The sequence below is a fragment of the Echeneis naucrates genome, chromosome 7 (genome assembly GCF_900963305.1).
Source record: "Echeneis naucrates chromosome 7, fEcheNa1.1, whole genome shotgun sequence".
Classification (NCBI taxonomy): domain Eukaryota; kingdom Metazoa; phylum Chordata; class Actinopteri; order Carangiformes; family Echeneidae; genus Echeneis; species Echeneis naucrates.
In genome coordinates, this window is record NC_042517.1 from 6,099,476 (window position 1) to 6,120,023 (window position 20,548).

General features: G+C 39.2%; 1 protein-coding gene across 2 annotated transcripts in view; it reads right to left on the reverse strand.

The window, feature by feature from the left end:
- Window positions 1-20,548, reverse strand: part of ptpn11b (protein tyrosine phosphatase non-receptor type 11b) — a 36,824-nt gene that overhangs the window by 6,845 nt on the left and 9,431 nt on the right. The window contains exons 2-11 of one of the 2 annotated variants that reach the window (XM_029506941.1): window positions 18,100-18,222; window positions 8,367-8,561; window positions 5,462-5,654; window positions 5,153-5,269; window positions 4,855-4,968; window positions 3,974-4,070; window positions 3,694-3,773; window positions 3,159-3,314; window positions 2,229-2,360; window positions 945-1,099 (exon numbers count right to left, since the gene is read on the reverse strand). In XM_029506941.1, the coding sequence (XP_029362801.1) occupies window positions 945-1,099; window positions 2,229-2,360; window positions 3,159-3,314; window positions 3,694-3,773; window positions 3,974-4,070; window positions 4,855-4,968; window positions 5,153-5,269; window positions 5,462-5,654; window positions 8,367-8,561; window positions 18,100-18,222 (1,362 nt within the window). Of the gene's footprint in view, window positions 1-944; window positions 1,100-2,228; window positions 2,361-3,158; window positions 3,315-3,693; window positions 3,774-3,973; window positions 4,071-4,854; window positions 4,969-5,152; window positions 5,273-5,461; window positions 5,655-8,366; window positions 8,562-18,099; window positions 18,223-20,548 lie in introns of both variants that reach the window. The other variant, XM_029506940.1, reaches the window with a different exon arrangement.

The window sequence follows — 20,548 nt, forward strand, 5'->3', positions numbered from 1 at the left end:
GAGAAAAAGTGACAGAACGAAAAAGTTTCATTATCGACGTTTTAATCTTTATATAAAAAAATGTTGCGTTGGACAGTGCCCCTAAATCTGTATGCCTTTTTGTTAAATACCTTGTAGCACACAGTACAACATGTGTGTGCTGTAACATAAGAAGTCTAGTTTTCTCTCATTTATGCATTGCTTAGCTCCTGTGCATCCCCCATGTTGTAGAATGAAAAGCGGATGAACACAGAGACAGAAGTGTTGGTTAGCTTCATTTAACTTATTGGGAGATTGATGAGGTGAGAGAAGGTTCTCAGGTTGGGGTGTTGTTTAAATGGGTTTTAGGATTATTGCAAATCTTCTTTTCCTCATTTTTAGTGGGGTTTGTTTTATTAAGTCCCTTGATTTGACTTTACTTCTGGTCATTTTTTCCTGCCCTTTAATGATTTTATCTTTTTTTGACAAAGCTTGTTGCTGTAAATGCTTCTGCCACATCTATAGAGCTCCTTCTAAAACATAATTTAGAAGGAACACATCTGGCAGGGTTAAATGAAGGCACTGTGCAAGTATACAAAGGCCTTATTTTTTCCCTTGTAACCCAAAAGAAGAAGGTTACAGAGGTCCCATAGACAGCTGCAGAAGGGCTAGGACAGCCTGGCTGTCCACACTGTGTATGTCTTCTCCAGGCCTTTTTGATGTCTTCTATCACAGTAACACAGCTCCCAGGTTTGTTTAGTAAGAAGGAAGGCACACATTTTGCATGAATGTGTGTACACATGATGGAATTTTAATGATTGTTTTTAATGTCTGCCTCAGAACAGTGTTGGTACATCAGCTTGCTTATTCTCTCTAGCTGACACCAGTAATTAACACAGTGTCTCTCATGTTGTCCCAACAACAGTATCTCTCATCCAAGCTTTCATTATACTAATATAAAGTAGTGTCCTCCCCACTGGGTGTACCTGCAATGGACGATGATGGGTCCAGTGTCTGGAATAGTGCTCTGTGTGCGATTGACCTCCTCTAGAAACCAGAGCACACCACCAGGCTCATTGGGGACCCCATGGTCTGGCCAGCTCAGGTACTGATAGTGCCAGATGTACCTCACAGGTTCCTTCTACAAGATACAAGAGTGAGATATATATATATATATATATACACACACACACACACTCCTCTTTTTGAACAGAACATTCTTATTGTTTCTTATGTATAGATTTGTATTTGTATCAAATCATATCAGATGTTGGCCTAAAGACACCATTTAAGTAGTTAAAATTCTGTCTGTATGCTAAACTGTTTTTGCTAATTCCTGTACTGTGCTAAAGAAGCAAACAGTCTAATAGAAATTGGCTAATAGTCTCTTGTCACCTTAATGGAGGACTTATTGCTAAAACTGGTAGAAAAAGTAACATTACTGTTACTCCAGTGCTAATGAATATCCCTGAATGTTGACATTTATTACGCTTTTATGCCAAATGAGGATTGTGGATTCTCTTCTTAGTCAGGAATTCATGCTTAGGACCAATGAGAAACCAGCATCCTTTTGAGTATGCAGTATAGAATTAGAATGGAAAAAACCCTCAAGAACTATCCTTTTCTTCACCTTTGTATTGTGTCAACCTGAAAGTGCTGAAACATGAATATCCTGCTTTTACAATGTATTGACAGAAACCTTCATGAACTGCATGGCTGTGAAATATAAACAAGTTAGGTAATCAATGGATTTTCTTCAACTGAGCTGTAAATTTCCTCCACAAACACTGAAGCTTGATTGAAGAATCACTTGGGAGCTTTTTGGTGAAAATATTACCAGGTGGTTCGCAGACAGACTTTGTAGACTGTGAGCTTCACCACTGAAGCATTGAATGTTTGGATTTAAAGGAGCTATAAATAGGTTATTTCACCTACACCACCTAACTTCTTTTTCAATCAAATTCAGACTATTTGAAGGCAATGAAAAAAGTCAGCCTTTTGTTTTTACTTGTTTTGTTCAGGTTTATTTTCATTGCTGCTTCAAATAGTTTTTAATTAACATTTAATTTTAAGTGCATTTTTGCCATTTACTCTTTCTCGATCTGCTGTTTCTGCCTCTTGTATTCTTCAGAGGGATGCAGTCGACCCTCCAGTAAGCTGAGACAAAGCTTGTGCACAAGCTGGAGAATAATTTGTGCAAGTGTGAGGTGTTACATAAGCTGAACCCAGGTCAGTGGGTCACTTCTGACTAAGGTTATGGCTCCTCCTACCCGGTCCAGTCGGGTCACCTCCAGCTTCCTCAGGATGTAGTCTTGTGCCGGCTGCTCGTCCACATTCCTCACTAGCACCTTCCCGAACTCTTTGGTGGTGTGGAGTTCTGGCCAGTAACGCACACATTTGTTCTGAATCAAAGGAAACAGAGAGGGTGAGTGAGAGAAAGCAGGAGGTTGATGGGTATTAGACAATCCAAAGAACCAGCTCATCTCAAACAGCTTTCCAATCAGCTTAACTGTCATACTATCCTTGTCAGCCGTCTTGCTCCCATCCCCCACATCAGAAACATGCACTAAATACACACCAGTACTACACACACCCACCCATCTCTGTTAATCCCAGCTAATGCCAAAACAAAACAAAACAAAAAAAGTCATCAGACAAAGTGCTTGATGGGAATGCAAAAAGTCACCTAAGAGAAACAGACTACAGCTACAAGGGAGACACACTAGTGTTGGCACAGTCACCTCTTGTCCTCATTTGTCCTGCCATCTCCCTTTGTGACCCATCGGACGGGGAAACATCTTCTACATTCATCTCACCTTTATGGAGCATTGTACTTTTGAAATGCAATGTTTCAGATTTTAGGTATTTTGCTCTTGTTCTCACTATGAAATCATAAGTGTTCAACGTTTGTTAATGCATCACCTTCATTATAAGCAATCAACAGCAAATAGCCCAGTAGGGGCTACAACCCATAAACACCAGGCAACCCATTTTAAACTAAACACTGGCTGTAGTTAATTTAAAAAAGAGCACAGGGAGTAAAAAAAAAAAACAAAACTGTTTGCTCATGAATCATTGCACATAGAAATATTTCTACTTCATTGCCTTTCCTTGTTTAACATTAAAAGATGCAAAAGGATCTAACATATTTAAGTATCGTACCACTGTATATTTGCTCTATATTTAACCACAAAGCTTACCCTCCCTCGCTCTATCTCCTTTGTGGTCATGACGATGACGTGCGTACTCTCCTGATACACCATCTTCCAGAAGTCAATAACTGTATTCTGCAGGCAGCCCTGGGTGGCAATGAAGACTTTGCCCTCCTCCATGTGGCGCCCCTCTTCGTGCATACTCTGTTTAGCAAAGAAATTAACATGCAAATAAAGTGAGTTATAGTCTGAGACCAAATCTTCATATTCTCACTGAAATTGCATATTTATTTTACATTTCCATACAAATAATCTAACCTCTTGAGGAAAACACTGACCCATTAAAATAAAGAGATTATTAAAAAGTTAAGTGGGGTTTATAAATCAGGAAGTTTGTTTTCATCTTGTGCTGACTGATGTTAAGGTAACCACACTGTATGCTTTGTTTTTAACTGATGTATTCACTACTTTGCAATTAAAACACATCTTATGTTAAACTGATCTTTCCCATAACTGTCATTTATATTTATTGTTTGATGAATGTTTTTGATACAAGATCTTGTATAATGCTGAAAAGACTCACTCTGATGTAGTTGGCATTGATGTAGTCTGCGCCAGGAACATCTGGATCAGTTTCCCTGATTTCAACCCGAGTTGTGTCAACTGAAAATGTCAAACAGTTGTTAACGCACCACAAGATATTCATAATTTCGGGGAATTTCATTTTTTTCAAAATTGAATGTCAATTGATAGACTATCAGTTATCTTTTCTGAGACCTTCACAACGTCTGTTTTCTATTTTGTGTTACTGTTTCCACAGGAAGTTGAGGAGACAGTATATGGCAGGTTGCTGTTTGACTCACAGGGGAGGATATTCTTATATCTGTTTTTACTCTTGTTTTCCAGCTTCTGGCCTTCTTTCCGGGGATATAGCAGTTTGCACTCCTGCTGTTGAAGTACCTGACAGTTGTTGATAAGAGTAAAGGAAGAGTGAAAGAAAAATTACAGGCCTTTTCAGTTTTCAAATAAAAGAATAACCAGTATAATATCATTTCCCACTTGGAGATAATTTAAGTGCAAGAATATAGAAACTATATTAAGGTTGCATACTGAAATACAAAGAGGGCTGAAGTCTTCATTTTGAATGCATATCTGCTCATGGAGGGTAGAATAAATTAAGCAATTACAGTTTTCACTTGGTTCTGTATAAATCAAAGGCAAGGTAGACCAGTTTCTATCTTTGCACTGTTTTGAAGAATGGATGAAACAAATGTACATTTCATGTGACATTATGTCACCTACATGCACATTAGTGCAGAGGAAAAATGATCATCATCAAGAAAAGATTGCAGCCAAGACACAGACAATGATCAGTTCAGATGATCTTATGGACGATCTTATAAATTCTTAATCTATAGTCTGATATTCACTGAACTAACAGAAATTATTTACATTCATGGACAAAAGAAGAAATATGCAAAAAGGCCACAGGATATACATCAACATTTCTATAATTTTACACACAAAGCTCTAACATTTAAACAATGAAATATAGTTATACTTACACTTAGCTTTAAAACAATAATCTGTTTTGTATATAAAAAAAATCATCCTCAAAACCCCTTCTCCAAAAAGAAATAACAATTGAATATGAATACTGGTTTAAATAATCAATGTTCCAATGGTTTTTGAAATCATTACAGGAAAGAATAATTCTGGTGCTGACAATTTTGAGCTTACATACCTCAAATTCTTCCCAGAATCCCTGTTTGGGTTTCTCTGAGTTGTCTGCTACTTTGTTGAGCTCTCGTACCCGGTTCTCAATGTTGGCTGCATTTATCCTTGTTGCATTAAATGGCTGCCATTGTCATGTTGGGGCAAGGAAATGAAATTTATCAACATAACAAAACTAATTATTCTGAATTAAAAATAGCATTTTCATATGGTTTGAATAAAGCAGACTGTAACACATCCAGGCCTCTGCAAGAGATTGACCAGATTAAATTCTTTTGCATGTCCGTTTGATTTTTTTCCTTCTGTACCTGCTTTAGATGCACCACAATGCCACTTTTCTCTACCATGGGATTCTTCTTGTAGTGCTCTACCAGGTCAGCCAGTGTGTCAAACCTCTCACCTCCTCCCACATCATATTTACCATCCTGCTGAAGACAAACATCATAAGTTTAACTGCAAGCATGAGGAGTTCTTAAAAAGCACCAACAATTTTTTTTTAGGTCAATTTGTGGATTCTAGAAATTACAGACTTCAAAGTTCTTAAACAAATACTTAAACTTACATAAATGTAAGTTTCTGTATATGTGTATTAAGAGCCCTGAACTGAGCAACCTTACCTGGTAGCGTATCATGACATGGGTGACTTTGGTCTTGCGATCCACGTTTTCATGTTTCTCCTCATTGGTAAGGACAGACAGGACAAAGTCACCTGGTTTGCTCTGGCTCTCCCGTACCAGGAAACTACCGGCTTTGCCTTTGTCTGTGAGCAGTTTCTCTGCATCTCGCCCAGAGAGGTGACCATGGTACCACCTGGACATGGGTGAGAGAACAGACTGCGATTTCCCAACAGAATAATGCAGAAACAGCATAATAGTCATGCACAAACTGAAAACAACAAACAACTGAATGTCTTGTGGCAGTTTCCCAAAATTAAAATCAAAAAACAACTTAAATGTATTTAGAAATATGGACTGTATGTTTGCAAGCTAGGTTTGTACAGGGAGAATGCAACCAATATTGATATAAATTATTGGTAACAAGTAGCTTTTCTCATTAGAATTGGAAAAAAAAATATATATATTGTAGCTTTAGGGGTTTAAGATAATGTCTATCTATATGTGCACTGTGAGAGAAAAAAATGCACTGGAAAATCAGAGTGTCTCTTACATGCTGCGATCTACCTCATGCTGACATGCAGTTGCTGAAACCTGCCTCTGTGCTTTTTTTTCCTATGTGGTGAGCAAGTGCGTGTAGGAGGCTCTGGTAACAGATGTATGTAGAATGGAAAAACCACATTAACCACAACCATAGATTACAAGTTGTTCTTAGACCTAAATAGCAACTGCGATGTACAGACTGCAATGTGCAGATGTGAAGAAAATGTCAGTCAGTTTTTTTACACGAATGATAATATACTTGTAGCTTTCCAAATTGCTTCCTGTGCGTATGTGAATGCATGCATGCATGGAGTCCTGGCTAATACACCAGCTGTCATAGTCACACATTTCAAAGGAGGTGTGTAGGTGCAGCGAAAGCAAACAACCTGTGAATAGAAGGATGCAACTGTGTTGCGACTGAGTGGGCATAAATAAAAACAGCAGCACCACCCACTTAGTCTGTTTGAAGATGCATTTGGGAATATGCCTCTATTTTTGAATATGGATATGAAGTGCATCTGAATCTAGTGTATGAGTGTATGCACACAGAATAATGTATCCGCTCCTACATTTAATGGTACATAATTAATGATGTTTTTCTGATGCCATCCTATTCAACTGTTTAAAGATGAACAATAATTGGTAAGGCCTCATGGTGGAATTGCATTGTTACAATACTGATTTAACATTTTACAAAACTCTTCAATTAAAAAAAAAATAGAATAAATAAGAATGAATTATATATTTGAAATAGACTGTATTTACTGCTACACATATCCAAATGTTTTATTAGCAATGGATCACGTGACTGTAATATTAGAATTGTCACTTGATCTGACAAAACCGCAAACCACTACACACTGCTGTTCCCCTTATCTCTTCTCTGATCATTTCGCACATCTTTTGTTGCACTTTTAAGCTCTGGAAATTTATGTTACCCATCCATCACTACATGGTACAAAGGAATCACATAGCATGTAAATATAGCAGAGCAAGATATTTTTCTGGAGGTGGTGAGGAACAGAGGTAGGATATTCACTAAGTGTTAGACATTTTTCCTTAACAGTGAATAATTCATTGTATTAATAACCATCCTGATCATTTTATGCGATCATCCACGTGGGAATGTGCTACTTTTATTGTTGAGTTATGAATTTTTTACCACATTTCAGAGCCATATGATAATGGCTAAGTTTCATTCAAAGCATGAAGAAGATCTGAAGCTGGTGATGTGGTGCAGAGAACAGTCAGGAGCACCCTGCCAAGTGTTTGTGGTTTAATCAAGAGGGGTCAGAAATATTATTTTTATTATTATTAGCCCAATTATTTTCTGCTTTGGACATGCAGAAGATTTTACAATAAGTGTTTTATTTGCCATATAATTATCCATCACTTCATAAATAATACAATAACAAATATGAAAATGGAGCTAAAGTAGAGTGAAGTTTTGCTCCTCTATATGTAAAGTGCCTTGAAGTAACTTTGTTCTGATTTGGTGCTATATAAATACAAATTGATTCGATTTAGCTTTTATGTTTTATTTCTTTATTTCTGAAATAATCTTTAGTCTTTTTTTTTTATTCTCCTGTTTCATATAGAAAATATTACAGAGAAATTGATGATGAAATCATTATCGTCTCTTCTTTTTTTGGAGACAACATGAAGAAGTGTAACTAGAACAGGGGGGGGCTACAGGGGATACCCTGGCCAGACTTGTTAACATGCCCCAGTTCCCTGGATTCTTTAATGGAGCCACAGAGAGAGAGAGCAAAGGAACAGAACACCTATGGGAGTTGGTTATTCATTGTGTCAAACACTTTATATGCCTGCTGGTTCGCACCAAAAACCGTAAAACAATTAATCAAAAGGACAGGTTTGACATGCACATGAGAGGAGCGCTTTCTGTGGTTATTCTGCAACAGTGTGGTGGTTGCTGCAGACAATTTCATTAGAAGAACCCATGAGACTGCAGAAGGAAGTATAAAAAATGCCACTTGAGTAAAGGCAAGATCTTCAGTATCTACCTACTACCTACTAATCGTTGTGTGTTAGAAATCTGGCAAGAATAAATCAATAAACAATACCCATGATCAGAAACAGCATTTACATCATAACAGGAAACTGTTACTACACTGAAAGTTAGACTGCTTCTGGCAGGATGAAGCACTACGAATACAAATAACTGTCTGTCGTTTGGGAGGAAATCACATGCAGTTCGAACAAATTGTGATTTAACAGAAACAAATTTAATAATTATATGTTTCTTTGGTGTCTATGTCCCTGGATTTACATTATGCTTAGCTGTACGCAAATTAGAGAGAACATATTTGCATGTGGTGGGATTAGTGTGAGGGTTTGTGATCACCTCTCAGAGGTGGGGTCTTTGCAGTTGAGTGGATACTTGAGCTCAATGATATGGCCGTTCCTCTCGCGCAGCAGATCTTGTTGCTCTGTATAATACTGCACCAGCTCTGCCAGCGTGGCAAACTTTTCACCTCCATACAGGTCGTAGTAGTCACCTGAATTCTGGATCTTAATGTGGGTCACCTCATCGCTGCGCCTAAACAGAAAAAAAATAAAAAGTCCATCATCATGTCATCATGCATATACACAGAGGTGGACTCACTCCAGAGAAGCACTCAGCATTTTTCACTTTGTTTATTTTCTTGTGTTAGTTCCTTCCACATATTTTAGCAGTGTACACACACTCAGACACGTGCACACAGTCACCCACACAGTTCACACAAATAAAATCAAGCACGTGTTAACTTTCTCGGCCACGCTCACTCACAGAGCATAAATGTACATTATGAACTCTCCATCTGTGCTACTGTATACTGTCTGTGACTCCTTCATATCACTGCACTACTTTTTTTCCTTATAAATCATAACACGGAAGTTATAATAAATTCAGTTTGACCTGAACCATCTGTGAAATTGGAACGATAAAATAAGCCATGAGCTATGCAAAAAGGAAAATGCAATAAAAGGTTGCAAAGGTGCAATGATAAATAAAAAAAAACCCAATCCATTTTATCGCACACAGAATATTTTTTACTTTGACTTCTATAAACAAAACAACACAAATCTTCTCACAAGGGATGATCCCTTTTCTAATACTCTAGTTTTCATATCTAATTTATTTGGAGGAAGTGTGTATTGTGATTGCAGAACAATAGGGAAAAAATGCATGCAGCTGCCAAACTCAAAGACTGATAAGACAGAAAACATTTGCTACCACTTTGCATATTTAAAGTCCTCTAGCTGGTTTGGGCAGGTGCACACAAATGCGAACACACACACACAAAGTTTTATTCTACATAAATAATCCTGGAAGCAATAAAATACAAGACGGGGCTCAACAGCTCCACTGCTAAATGTATGTCTTCTACTTTTCTACTCTACATTTCCAGTGACTTGGCTAAGTGTGTCTATATCAGACATAAACAAAAAGTCTTGTAAACATATTAAGTGCATTGGCACACAAACACACACACAACTGTTTCAGGCATCACAGACGAGTTAGCCAGACACACACTCTCACACACTATCTGATCGCCAAGCTAAGATACAATAGTCTTCCCTCTCTCTCCAACTGATTATCAGCTAATGGCCATATCAAATGGCACAAATCCTATTTCCCTCCATCACTTGTTCTCAAAACGTCCACATTCATTTTTTCTCTCTCAGATCTTATTGATCGAGTCTTGTATTCAAAAGTCCCATAATCCATCTCTCTTTCTCTCCCTCTCTCAGTGTTTTCTTGTAATCTTTTTATGGCTCTTTTCGTGGCTGTTGGTGGGGAGCCACGTGTCTATGGCCATGTTCAAGGCTCTACAACAACTTGTGGGCAAAAACCCCCTTTCTCTCAAAGTTCAACACCATTCAATACCATCAGCACATTAGGCCAAATCTACTTGTGAAATCAGCCAACCAACTATAAATCATCCTATGTTTTGCCTAATTTAGATAAAACCTAAATAATCAGACTACATGTGTGTATAAATATGCCACTCGTACTGAAGACAAGACTGATTTCAGTCTCCTTGTTTTCAAGTTGAGTTCAACTTGAACTTATTATTCATAAAACTATCAAATGTCCTGCTTTTTGGCTGAATATAGAGATAAATTACTGTCTTGTTGTTTTGGTCACATAGCAGTCTGGGATTATTTGATTTCCTGAATGATGTATGACATATAGATGTTAAACGTGTCGATGAACACAGATGGAGCCTGCTGTCACAGCACTGTCTGTGTGCTTTGTTGTACACATTCTCTGAAAGCTTATGGATGCGAACAGAGAAGTAAATAAGGTGTGTGACACTGTGGTACCATCAGACATTTTTCATGCTGTGGTCTCCTGGAGGAGAAGCATCTCAGTGGCTGACAGGAAGATGGTGAAAAAGTGATCAGGAACGAAAGCTCTTCACTGGGATGCCACCTGGAGCCAGTGTAGGTGATAGCTAAGCTGTTATCCGTGATGAAGAATGACTCCCACCCCCTGCAGAGCTCATTCAGCGGAAGGCTGCTCCACCCAAAGCATTTAAAGAAATGTTTTACACTGATCGTTACTTACTGCAGCCTTGAGACTACAACCCAGGCTTGGGAGCCGAATCAGCAAACTTCTTGTTGTGGGGCAACAGCGCTAACCATTATGTCGCCTTGCTGCCTGAATCTATTATTTATTTCATTATAAATAAGTTAATATAGAATAGCTCAAGGACCTTTCCTACTGCTATCATGATTATTGTCAGAAACTTTTGACTCTGACGACTTGCTGCATGACAGATAACCAAATGAATACATCATATGTAATTCAGTATGGGGTGTCTTAATCAAAACATAAATAGAAGACAGCACTGGGTAAAGATATGAAATTGTGTTAGATTGGTGACAGGTATTCCAATCAGCTTCTACTTGTTTGGAGACCTTCAGTATCACTTGTTCAAATTGTTTTTACTAGGAGCGGAAATGTCCACAGAGATATCCCACTTTCCAAACCAAATAGGTGATATTAGTTAAAGGCAAAAAATAGGGGCTGCAGCTAACTGTAGCCTTGTTTTAATGGTTTCTTTTACAATCTGACTCCTTCGTTATTCATCAATATTACATCATTGCCTTGTGACCAAATTAAACATACCACAATTTTTTCATTTGGGATATATATATATATATATATATATATATATATATATATATAGAGAGAGAGAGAGAGAGAGAGATATATATATATAGAGAGAGAGAGAGAGCTACACATTTTTAGATGTTTATGTTAAATATTACAGCTTTATGTTGTTGTAGATGTAGTGGTACTTGTAGTTGTATGTTATGTAGGTTTAAAAACTCAATAACGTTCTCCATTTTGTAACCAAAGCAGTGTGTATGCTCTCACAAACATCCTTTATGAAAATTTCAGCTACAAAAGCATGTTTATCCATCTGAGGATAGCATGTCTACAACAATACGCTTCATCATTCTGAAATTCTCACAATTAGATGGATTTACTGATAACCACGAGCTACATTAATCTCATATTTACCACTTTGTTCCACATGATAATCACATTAAATCAGGATGTACATATTGAACATATACATATTGTACTCTAAAAATACACAGCGGAAATTCAAGTAAGCCAAAGCATTCAACGCAATGGAATCCTGCTTTACTAGACAAACATTTGCAAGATAAATTTGCCCTTGGTTAGCCTCTGAACTGAGTAGAAGCAGGAACTTACATAATGTCTTAGAGTGCTTCACAGCAGCGCTCTATCAGCTCACAGAATTGTTACTGTGCTGCAGCTTAACAAATAGAGCAACAAACAAATCACATATATGAGCAGGATTCAAACCAGAGTAACAAGTCCTTATATAGACATTACATATAGTGGGTTTAGATCAGTATGATTGATAGATAGATATTTTTTATTTGTCCTTCACAGGATAATTGTTTCCACAGACCTGCCCATAACATCAAGACAACAATTCCACCACCATATACACACCTACTAATACACTCTCTTTAGTGCTTTGTTCTGTTGTATTGTTGCATTTGGAATTAAACTTTTGCTGAATTTCACTTTTTTCCAGTTTATTGACCTGTAGCGGTGACCAGAAAGAAGCAGTACGAAATATGGATTAAGGGGGTGACTGGGATCAAGTGCAATGGTGCGTGCTCCGTGTGCAGCGGCTGTGCTATTGAGGTCTCAGAGGTTGGGGGTTGGAGAGTCTAATGATTTTAGCAGCTTTATATGTGATCTGGATGAGTCTGTTCTTGTTGGGGGCTGGCAGCATGGTGAAGAAGCAGGGAGAGCAGTAAAGGAGGATGGGCTGGACAATGCTTTTATAGAGTACTAGCAGAAGGAGGGGGGGCTAAAAGTGCTCTAAGAGTACAGATGGCGGAGAGTCTTTGTTGGCCGTGTTTATGAATGTCAGTGGTGTGTTGTTCAAAGCTAAGTTTATTGGCCCGGCTGAGTCCAAGGTATTTGTGGCTCTCAACCATCTCAGCTACTTCACAAGCTATGCTGACAGAGTTATGGGTGGTGTTAGGCTGTTCTGCTGGAGGAGTTAAAAACCTTCCTTTGTCTTTGCTATATTTATCTTCAGATGATTGTCCATGCAACACTGTGTGAAATAGAACTTGGATAGTCTATTACAGAGGTGTTGCTGTTGAGAAGTGCGACTATTGTAGTGTCATCTGAGTACTTCAGGTAGGTGGTGATGGGTGAGGGGCTGATGCAGTCATTACTGTAGAGGGTAAACAGGAAAAGGCTCAGGACACACCCTTGTGGGGCATCCATGTTGGTGATGGTGGGGGAGGAGGTGGTGCTGCCCACTCTGGAGGTCGGTTGCTGAGGAAACTGTATCCAGTGGATGGGGAGTGGTGTGACATCGAGGTGGTGGAGTTTCTTAATCACCTGGTGGCACTGGATGGTGTTAAAAGCAGAGCTGAAATCAATGATGTAGTGAAGCATCTTCAGTCCTCCTCTTGGCTCTGTAAGCAAACTGGTTGGGGTTCCTGGATCAGGGAAGGGCATGGTCTCCAGGAGTGACCTACAGTCAACAATTTACTTGGACTCAAGGCAGACAAAAACGTACGGGCAGTGTTGACACAGCAAAGCAAAAGTCAGTTTGTGACTAAACTAATTATTTCACTGATGGGTCTTCTCAAGCAGGGAAAACCAGGCAGCAGATGTCAGGTCTCCATAGGAATACGGCCATCCCCAGCAGGTTACTGGGCTGTCAACACTCCAGACCCTGGGGAAATCTCAACCCCAACTCAGGGGGCATGCACTGCAGTTCCACCTCCATATGCTAGATCAGAATGACCACCATCACTCACCAGGCAAAGTCTTTAGCCCTGAGTCAGGAGTTGCCCACCCTCCTTGCTAAGGGTGCAATTGAGCCAGGAGATCCCCTGCTACAGGTTTAAGTCAACTTATTTCCTTGTGACAAAAGACACAACAGGTTTCTCAAGGTACAGCTGTTTGATATGTTGTCACTGTTCTTCGGGTAGATTCCCATGGAGAGTGGTTTGCAGCCACAGGCCTGAAGGATGCTGGACAATTGGCTAATCTGTGAACCTTCACCATCTCAGATGGTCCGGGATATCGCCCAAGTCCTGGCACTTCTTCGGCTCACATTGAATTTGAAGAATTACCAGGTCCCTATCCGGTCCAAAACTTTTCTTCATAGGGTCTTGAGCACAGTGGCAATGAGGACTTACCTGTTGCCTCAACACACCGATGAAATCCTCGGGTTCCTCCCCCTCTTCTGAAAGGGTCAGTTTTTGGCAAACCTGCAGTGTCTGCACCTTATGGGAAAGCTCACTGCTGCTTCAGCAGTGAGCAAGTAGTGAAGTTGTAGAAATTGTTTGGGGCCTCTTGGCAGTGCAGAGGTGGATCTGTTTTTGCTTTGGAGGACTCAACCCACTGCCCTATCTGCTTCTCTTGGAGGGAGGAGAACAGCCCCCTGGTGCAGCCCTGAAGAACGCTGAAAACAAGATTGAATTGTCTGGGGACAACATTGTTGCCTCTGGGTCAGACAGCTCAACATGATAAATTCCCAGGTCAATATCAGGTTGACTGTTCACATCAGCAAAATAAAGAAAAACTTCAGCTACACTAAGAACATTTTCTCAATGTCTAGTCTGAGTCCAGACCTTAAACCAGTAGGTAAAATAGATGCTCACTCCAAACATCCTGAGAATATTTCTCAGATGAAGCAGTGCTGTCGGAAGTTTGGGCCAAACATCCATCTGAGCATCGTGCAAGTCTGTTTAACAGCCACTTGAGCTTAATAGTACCAAAAGACATGTTTTCAAACAAGTGTTTACATGCTTTTCCATCATCACTGTCAGTGTTTAACTTGTACGGTCAATAAACATAGGACATTTCACAGTATATTGTTTGGGTGATATTAACTGAAGCACATTATGTTTGTCTTAATGTGAAAATTACATAAGGGTCAGATCAGATTAAAATCAGCTAATGCAGGAAACGATTTGATTTAAGAGTGCACATATTTTTTGTGCCACTGGAGCATGCTTAGCTGAGTGTATTAAAGTGGGGCATGTATTGTGATGGGAGTTAAATGTTAGAATGCCATAGTTGACGACATAGAGAGGAAGACTTGAGGAGATCCACAATTTACATGCACAGGTTGACTTAAAGTTCAACATAATTATGGTGAATGCTCTTTTACTTGACTTTTAAACCTATAAACAGCCTTCCCTGCAGTGGAAACTTATCTAAATAAACCCTGGCAAGCTTTATATTATACAGAGTCTTGGAGAAAATCCAACAGCTCTATGTGGTAATTGCCCTTAAAATTCCTCCACGAAAGAAATACAATGGTATTTCGCTCTCCTTAACACTTACGTTGGACTTGGACACATATTTTGGCCCAAATCTTTTGACTTTGACTTCCTCTTGCCCTTTTTTTTAGGGTTCCCCCATTTGACAGTGCAAGAGCACTGTTGCATCTGAAATAGTTATTATTTCTTAGCCACGTTGGCGGTCTCATTGGGGACTTTCACATTCCCCAAAAACTCATGAAAGGTGGATGGTGCACCTTTCATGTCACCTTTCAGGAAAGTTTAGCTCCTCGCTGAAGATTGAGGTGGATGAATGAAAACGTATGTATCATGTCCCAATGCTCAAAAAAGTCTCATGGACCCATACCCAAACTCTTAATGGGAAGTTGGCCATTTTGATTAGGAGTTTTTATTTTTTAATCCAAATGACTCCACAGTCAGTCAGTATCAGCTCATGACCTTGAAGATGTAAACCTATCAAATTAATCTGTTATACTGCTGGGCACAGCATTATGGCGAGTTCTTGCCAGAAAAAAGGGAGCATTATAACTCATGCATACATTATCTAATCGGCCCAAAATTCACCACACACAGTCAGAGTCCCATCCTGAACAGGTCTATGGGTCAATACTGACTCAGACTCAGAGTGCCACCTACTGGACACAGGAAGTCAGCCTCATATTACGAACATCAACTGAAGCCACATAGTGGACACTCATAAGAGGAAGTTCTTAATGCTCCAACATCACGTTCCCTAATCACCACCTATTTGAAACAGGAAGTCGGCCTAATAATACAAACATCATCCAATTAACATGACATCTACAGGGTTTATTCACCACCTCGTACGATACGACATGACCCATAACTGATAAGTGTATCGTCCTGTGTTGGACCCTTGTGATGTGTTGTACGGATGCCACTCTCTGCGAATCATTTTGGGTTTTAGGGCAATTGGATGCAGGAGAGTCCAGGGGGGTCTGAATTGCACAGGTATGTATGGGCCCATTCATTACTGTTTGGAGCTGTAATTTAAATTGGGTTCGAAAACTTGAATTAATAAGCCCTCAAAAACTTTGATTAGCATCTCAGACTACAGCCTTTTGAGCAGCAGCTTAGTCCCAGCCCTCCTTCTCCTGTCAACCTGGAGGACCAGAAGAGAAAAGAGGTGGTAGAGATAAGAGGTGGAGAGGAAGAGGGAGCAAGATAAACAGAGGGATGGATTACGGTGTCTCTTAGTGTCCATTAAAGTCTGAACAGTCCAGCCACAGTGGTTGTCCTGCTGATAGTGGCCTTAGGAAACTGAAACCTGGATAATGACTAGCTAATTACACTGTGCTCTGAAAACACTGAGGGTGCATGTGTGTGTGTTTGAAGGGAAGTATAAAATGAGTCAGTTTGATGGTAGCACAATAAGATTATTGTTTATATAATTTGACTTTACGTTTTAAAAAACTGATTTTTGTTTGTTTGTTTGTAGTGTCTGATCTGAGGTAAAGTTGTGAAAAACACAAATCATGGTCACAGCTCGACCCACCAACCTTCAATTGATGTGATGTGTGCGATCACAACACACGCCCTTCATGCCCACAAACCACATGTAATGAAGGACAAAGACCAAACAAGTCTCTCCAGCTTTAGCATCATATATAAGCTGCTGCTTGTCTAACTGCTTTCCATTCCCTCTCTATGCTTCGGTTTTTTCATACCTATACCCTCCCTATCATACACATGCACGCACACACGCACACGCATATGCGCCCGTGAGCACACACACACACGCTGTCGTAGTTTGCCTTTGGGGACATGACTGATACCCCAGCCGTTGCACCTCTGTAACCATAACCACTGACAAAAAAAATCATGCACATTTAAATTTAATTCTGAACTGCGGATGCGACTTGCAGAGAGGCAATGATTTTCGATTGATCATTACCTTTAAAAAAAAAAAATAATCTAACAGTTTTTTCCTTGTTTGCAGTGAAATATTGTGTTATTACTTAACATCAGAAATAAGACTTTTATTTTCCATATTTGGGTTAGGCTGTTACGATTTGGGCCTTGCATATGCCATTGGCTCATATATTTTTTATACTTTGTGAAGCCTCAACTCAGGGCCAAGCACTGTTAATATGAATTGTTCCTGAATCATTCAGTGGAAGAGAAACAAAAGTTGTTTTTATGGATAGAGATGCTTATCAGGCCTATCCCCCTCGATTAAATAAACAGTTGAAAAGCCTGCTGCCTTCTCTGTATGCCGCATTGGGGGTTCAGTGTGTTTGGAGCGATTTGAAGTCAAATCATTCCCAGCAACGATCAAATGGCATTTTCCCTGCAAATGCACATCCATAATGGCTTCTATTCTCCATTGGGCAAGGTGCTCCCGCTTAACTGGTCTTTAGTGTGAAATTTGTCCCCAAAATTGGTCTATGGCAAAAACACACACAGACTCGCAGAAAGAAGCCTCTCCCTACCCATCTCACCATGCCAGGGTTTTGACTTTCTTTCCAGGCATTTGTGTGACCAAAGCATCTCTTCATAGCTTCCGCTGCCATGGTAGAGACACTCAAACTCCCTCCTCTCTCTCTTTGTTTATTTCTCTCTGTAATCACAGCAGCATATTGTACTGAGTCCTACTTAGCAGACATTATGCATTCTCTGCAACACACCAGCGCTCTCAATTAAAAAGATTAAGAGGAAATTGCTTTAAAGCATGAATGACAGGTCTCACAAGGTCTGAAAATCAGCTTGGATTGTTCAGCTGATTTCAGATCCACCCTGTCCACCAAATTAATCAGAATGTTACCAAATATCATATTCCAAATGTGTTATTGAACATATCCATAGATACACTCACGCAAAACGACTACTGCTTAAATGCTATGTATTCACCCAGAGACAAAATGTTACATCACATTCAGACCCACAGGCAGAAATCTGGAAGATGCTAAAGATTGTGCCTGCTCCTGAGAGATGAACTCCCCTCTTCAGTAGAAATAACATAGTCTCTCCTCATTCCTATGATCACAAAATTATTATAAATGTACTGAGCATGGAGTGGATCACTAGCAAAATCCATTCATCCAAATGTTGCAAATTCCATGTCAACAACACCTCATAAATTGGGCAAATGAGCCAACAGATAACTGCAAAACCCAGATTAGCACGTCTCTTTCCCTACTTCATCATCATAATCATCATCATCATCATTCCCCTGATGCACAACAACAAGCACTTGAAGAACTGAGAATAGGGGTGCAAAGGAAGCGTAAATGACGGCCTACCTGACAGAGAGGGTAAAATCCCCTGGATTGCTCTTGCTGGGCCGAGCCAAGAAACTGCCGTGGACACCCCGGGTCAACAGGAGCTTTTCTGCCTCGATTCCAGTGATGTTGGGGTGGAACCACCTGAAAATCATTGGAAAGAAGAGTGGTGCTGCTAGATCTTCAAATTAATCATTTGTCCACGTCAGAAGAATATATGCATATCCCAGTTTCCATGCGTATGGCACAGCTCATACTTGTCTCTTGAGTTCAAAACAGGGGCTGACTGTGCTGATTGGACCAGTACCCATGACTATTCAGCTGTAGGATTTTTAAACGTAACTGAATAAAAAGACTCCTGAGAAAATCCATCCTAGAAGGACTGGCCATTGCAAGTTGACAGCTACAGTAAGGCAGCAGGTGAGCATCGCCAATTTGAGCTCTACCCATTGATGAATGAGGCTACCTTGCACTACTGAACAAAGAAACAGCAAATTGGACAATCTCAGTTATTTTGCATCAGAATCAGATGTTGCTCATAAATAACAACGCAAAAATAATAATAAGAAAAAAACCTAACTAACTTTATCATTAACTGGAAGTCTAACAGTGGAACCACAACTGCATAATGCAAAATATGTTTAAAAACAATAACTGTAATCATGTTTGTGGTGGTGATATAATATAGTGTAGTACTTCTTTCTTTTAATTAGAATACAAAGAGAGGAATCTTCTCATCTTCTCTTGATGAATCTGTGATTACATGCAAACTGTACGACCTGTCCTGGTTTGAAAGGGAAGTACATTTAGGTTTAGAAAGCAGCAAAGCCCCAGCTAAAAATTAAATGTTACTTCCCCTGGCACACAACACTCTAAGCAATTGTTTATCACATCCACTTCTCAGGTATGTTGACTGATTATCTGGGCTGTGCACCCTTATTTCAGCGTTTGACACAACAACGTATATAAACCAAGCTATTAACAGTATTCACAATTCAAAAACACTGGCAAGATATAAACTAAGTGCCTGTACAAAGGGCCACTTGCGTTTGAGTTTATTAGTGTTGAAGATGCTGTGAGGAGGTAGGAGAGCAATATCCCGGTGAATGGCTGTATGTCAGCTGTGAGGATTTAGTGCTAATGTTTAAGCAGGGATCATTGGGTTAAACCACCATAACTACTGTGGGCCACTGCTGGCTAAGCCAAAGCACCATTAGATTTCTAAGGTCCCATTTGTGTGTCAAGACAGAAGGGCTTGGACAAAACTGATTAGAAAATATATATATATATATATATATATATATATATATATATATATATATATATATATATATAGTATATATGAATATTATGTTTTTTGCTGATCAGTTTTTTCATAATAGTTATGCAGTTATGCATACAACTGAAACCATTTAAAACAGCAGTCATAACATTTCACATCGTAAAGGTCTGAGAAGATTTCCAATAAAATTTTTAAAAACAACTCTCTCGATCGATGCCAGATGGCAGCGGGAAAGTATTAAAGTATAAAGTATAATCAGTGATGAAGACGCTCGACCGCAGTCTAGTTGTAAGAGGTTTATTCCAAGGAAACAAAAAAAAAAAGAATTTTTCAGCAACATACTGCGGCAAAGCATCAATTTTCTTGATTAAAATAATAATGTTGTTGCTTCCATAAAATATAAATATAAAAGGAAGACATCCAAGTGTGTCATAAAATACTGTGGCTTATTACTCCTCTCTCCCTGCATGCATGACATTTAAAAGCATTTACCTTAAAAGACTTCAAACTGTTGTTATGATATTTCTCTTGTTCCATAAAAAAGAAAAAAAGAATGAATGAGATGAAATATTAGTCTCTCAATTACTGATATTCAAATACCAAAATAATGTTTAGTTGCAGCTCTTGACTTGATCTTTAGATGGAAAAATTTTGTAAAATGAAAGGATTCAACAAGAATGGAAAACAGACTGACATATAGACCATATGAGTCATGGAAATCGTATCTTTCACATTCTAAATTATAGCCTTTCTCCACCATAGCCAGCACATTACAAAGGCTCATTATTGATTAATATAGCCCAGTGAGGCGCAAGCTGTGGGTGACACAAGAGCGCCTTCATGAAGCTCATGCTAAAGAGATAGTATCTGAAAGCTTCAACAGTAGGCGGGCATTTAGCTGTTTCTGTTTTTGTACACTCTATGACACAAACCCATGACAGTAAGATAAAAATAAGACTCATGTCAGCTCAGCAGATCTTGTGTCACCTCAGCAAATACACACCAGAATACCGTTGCAATTTGAATCTCAGCGTCTTATGTGACAAAATGCTTTCCATTAATTTCTCTAAAAAACACTAAAACATAGGTCTTACTTCTGAGTTAAAAGGCCTGACATTCATATGGATAACTGCTGAAGTTGCTGTTGGTAAAAACAACAAAAACTGAAGTAAAAAAAGGGTGTGAGGT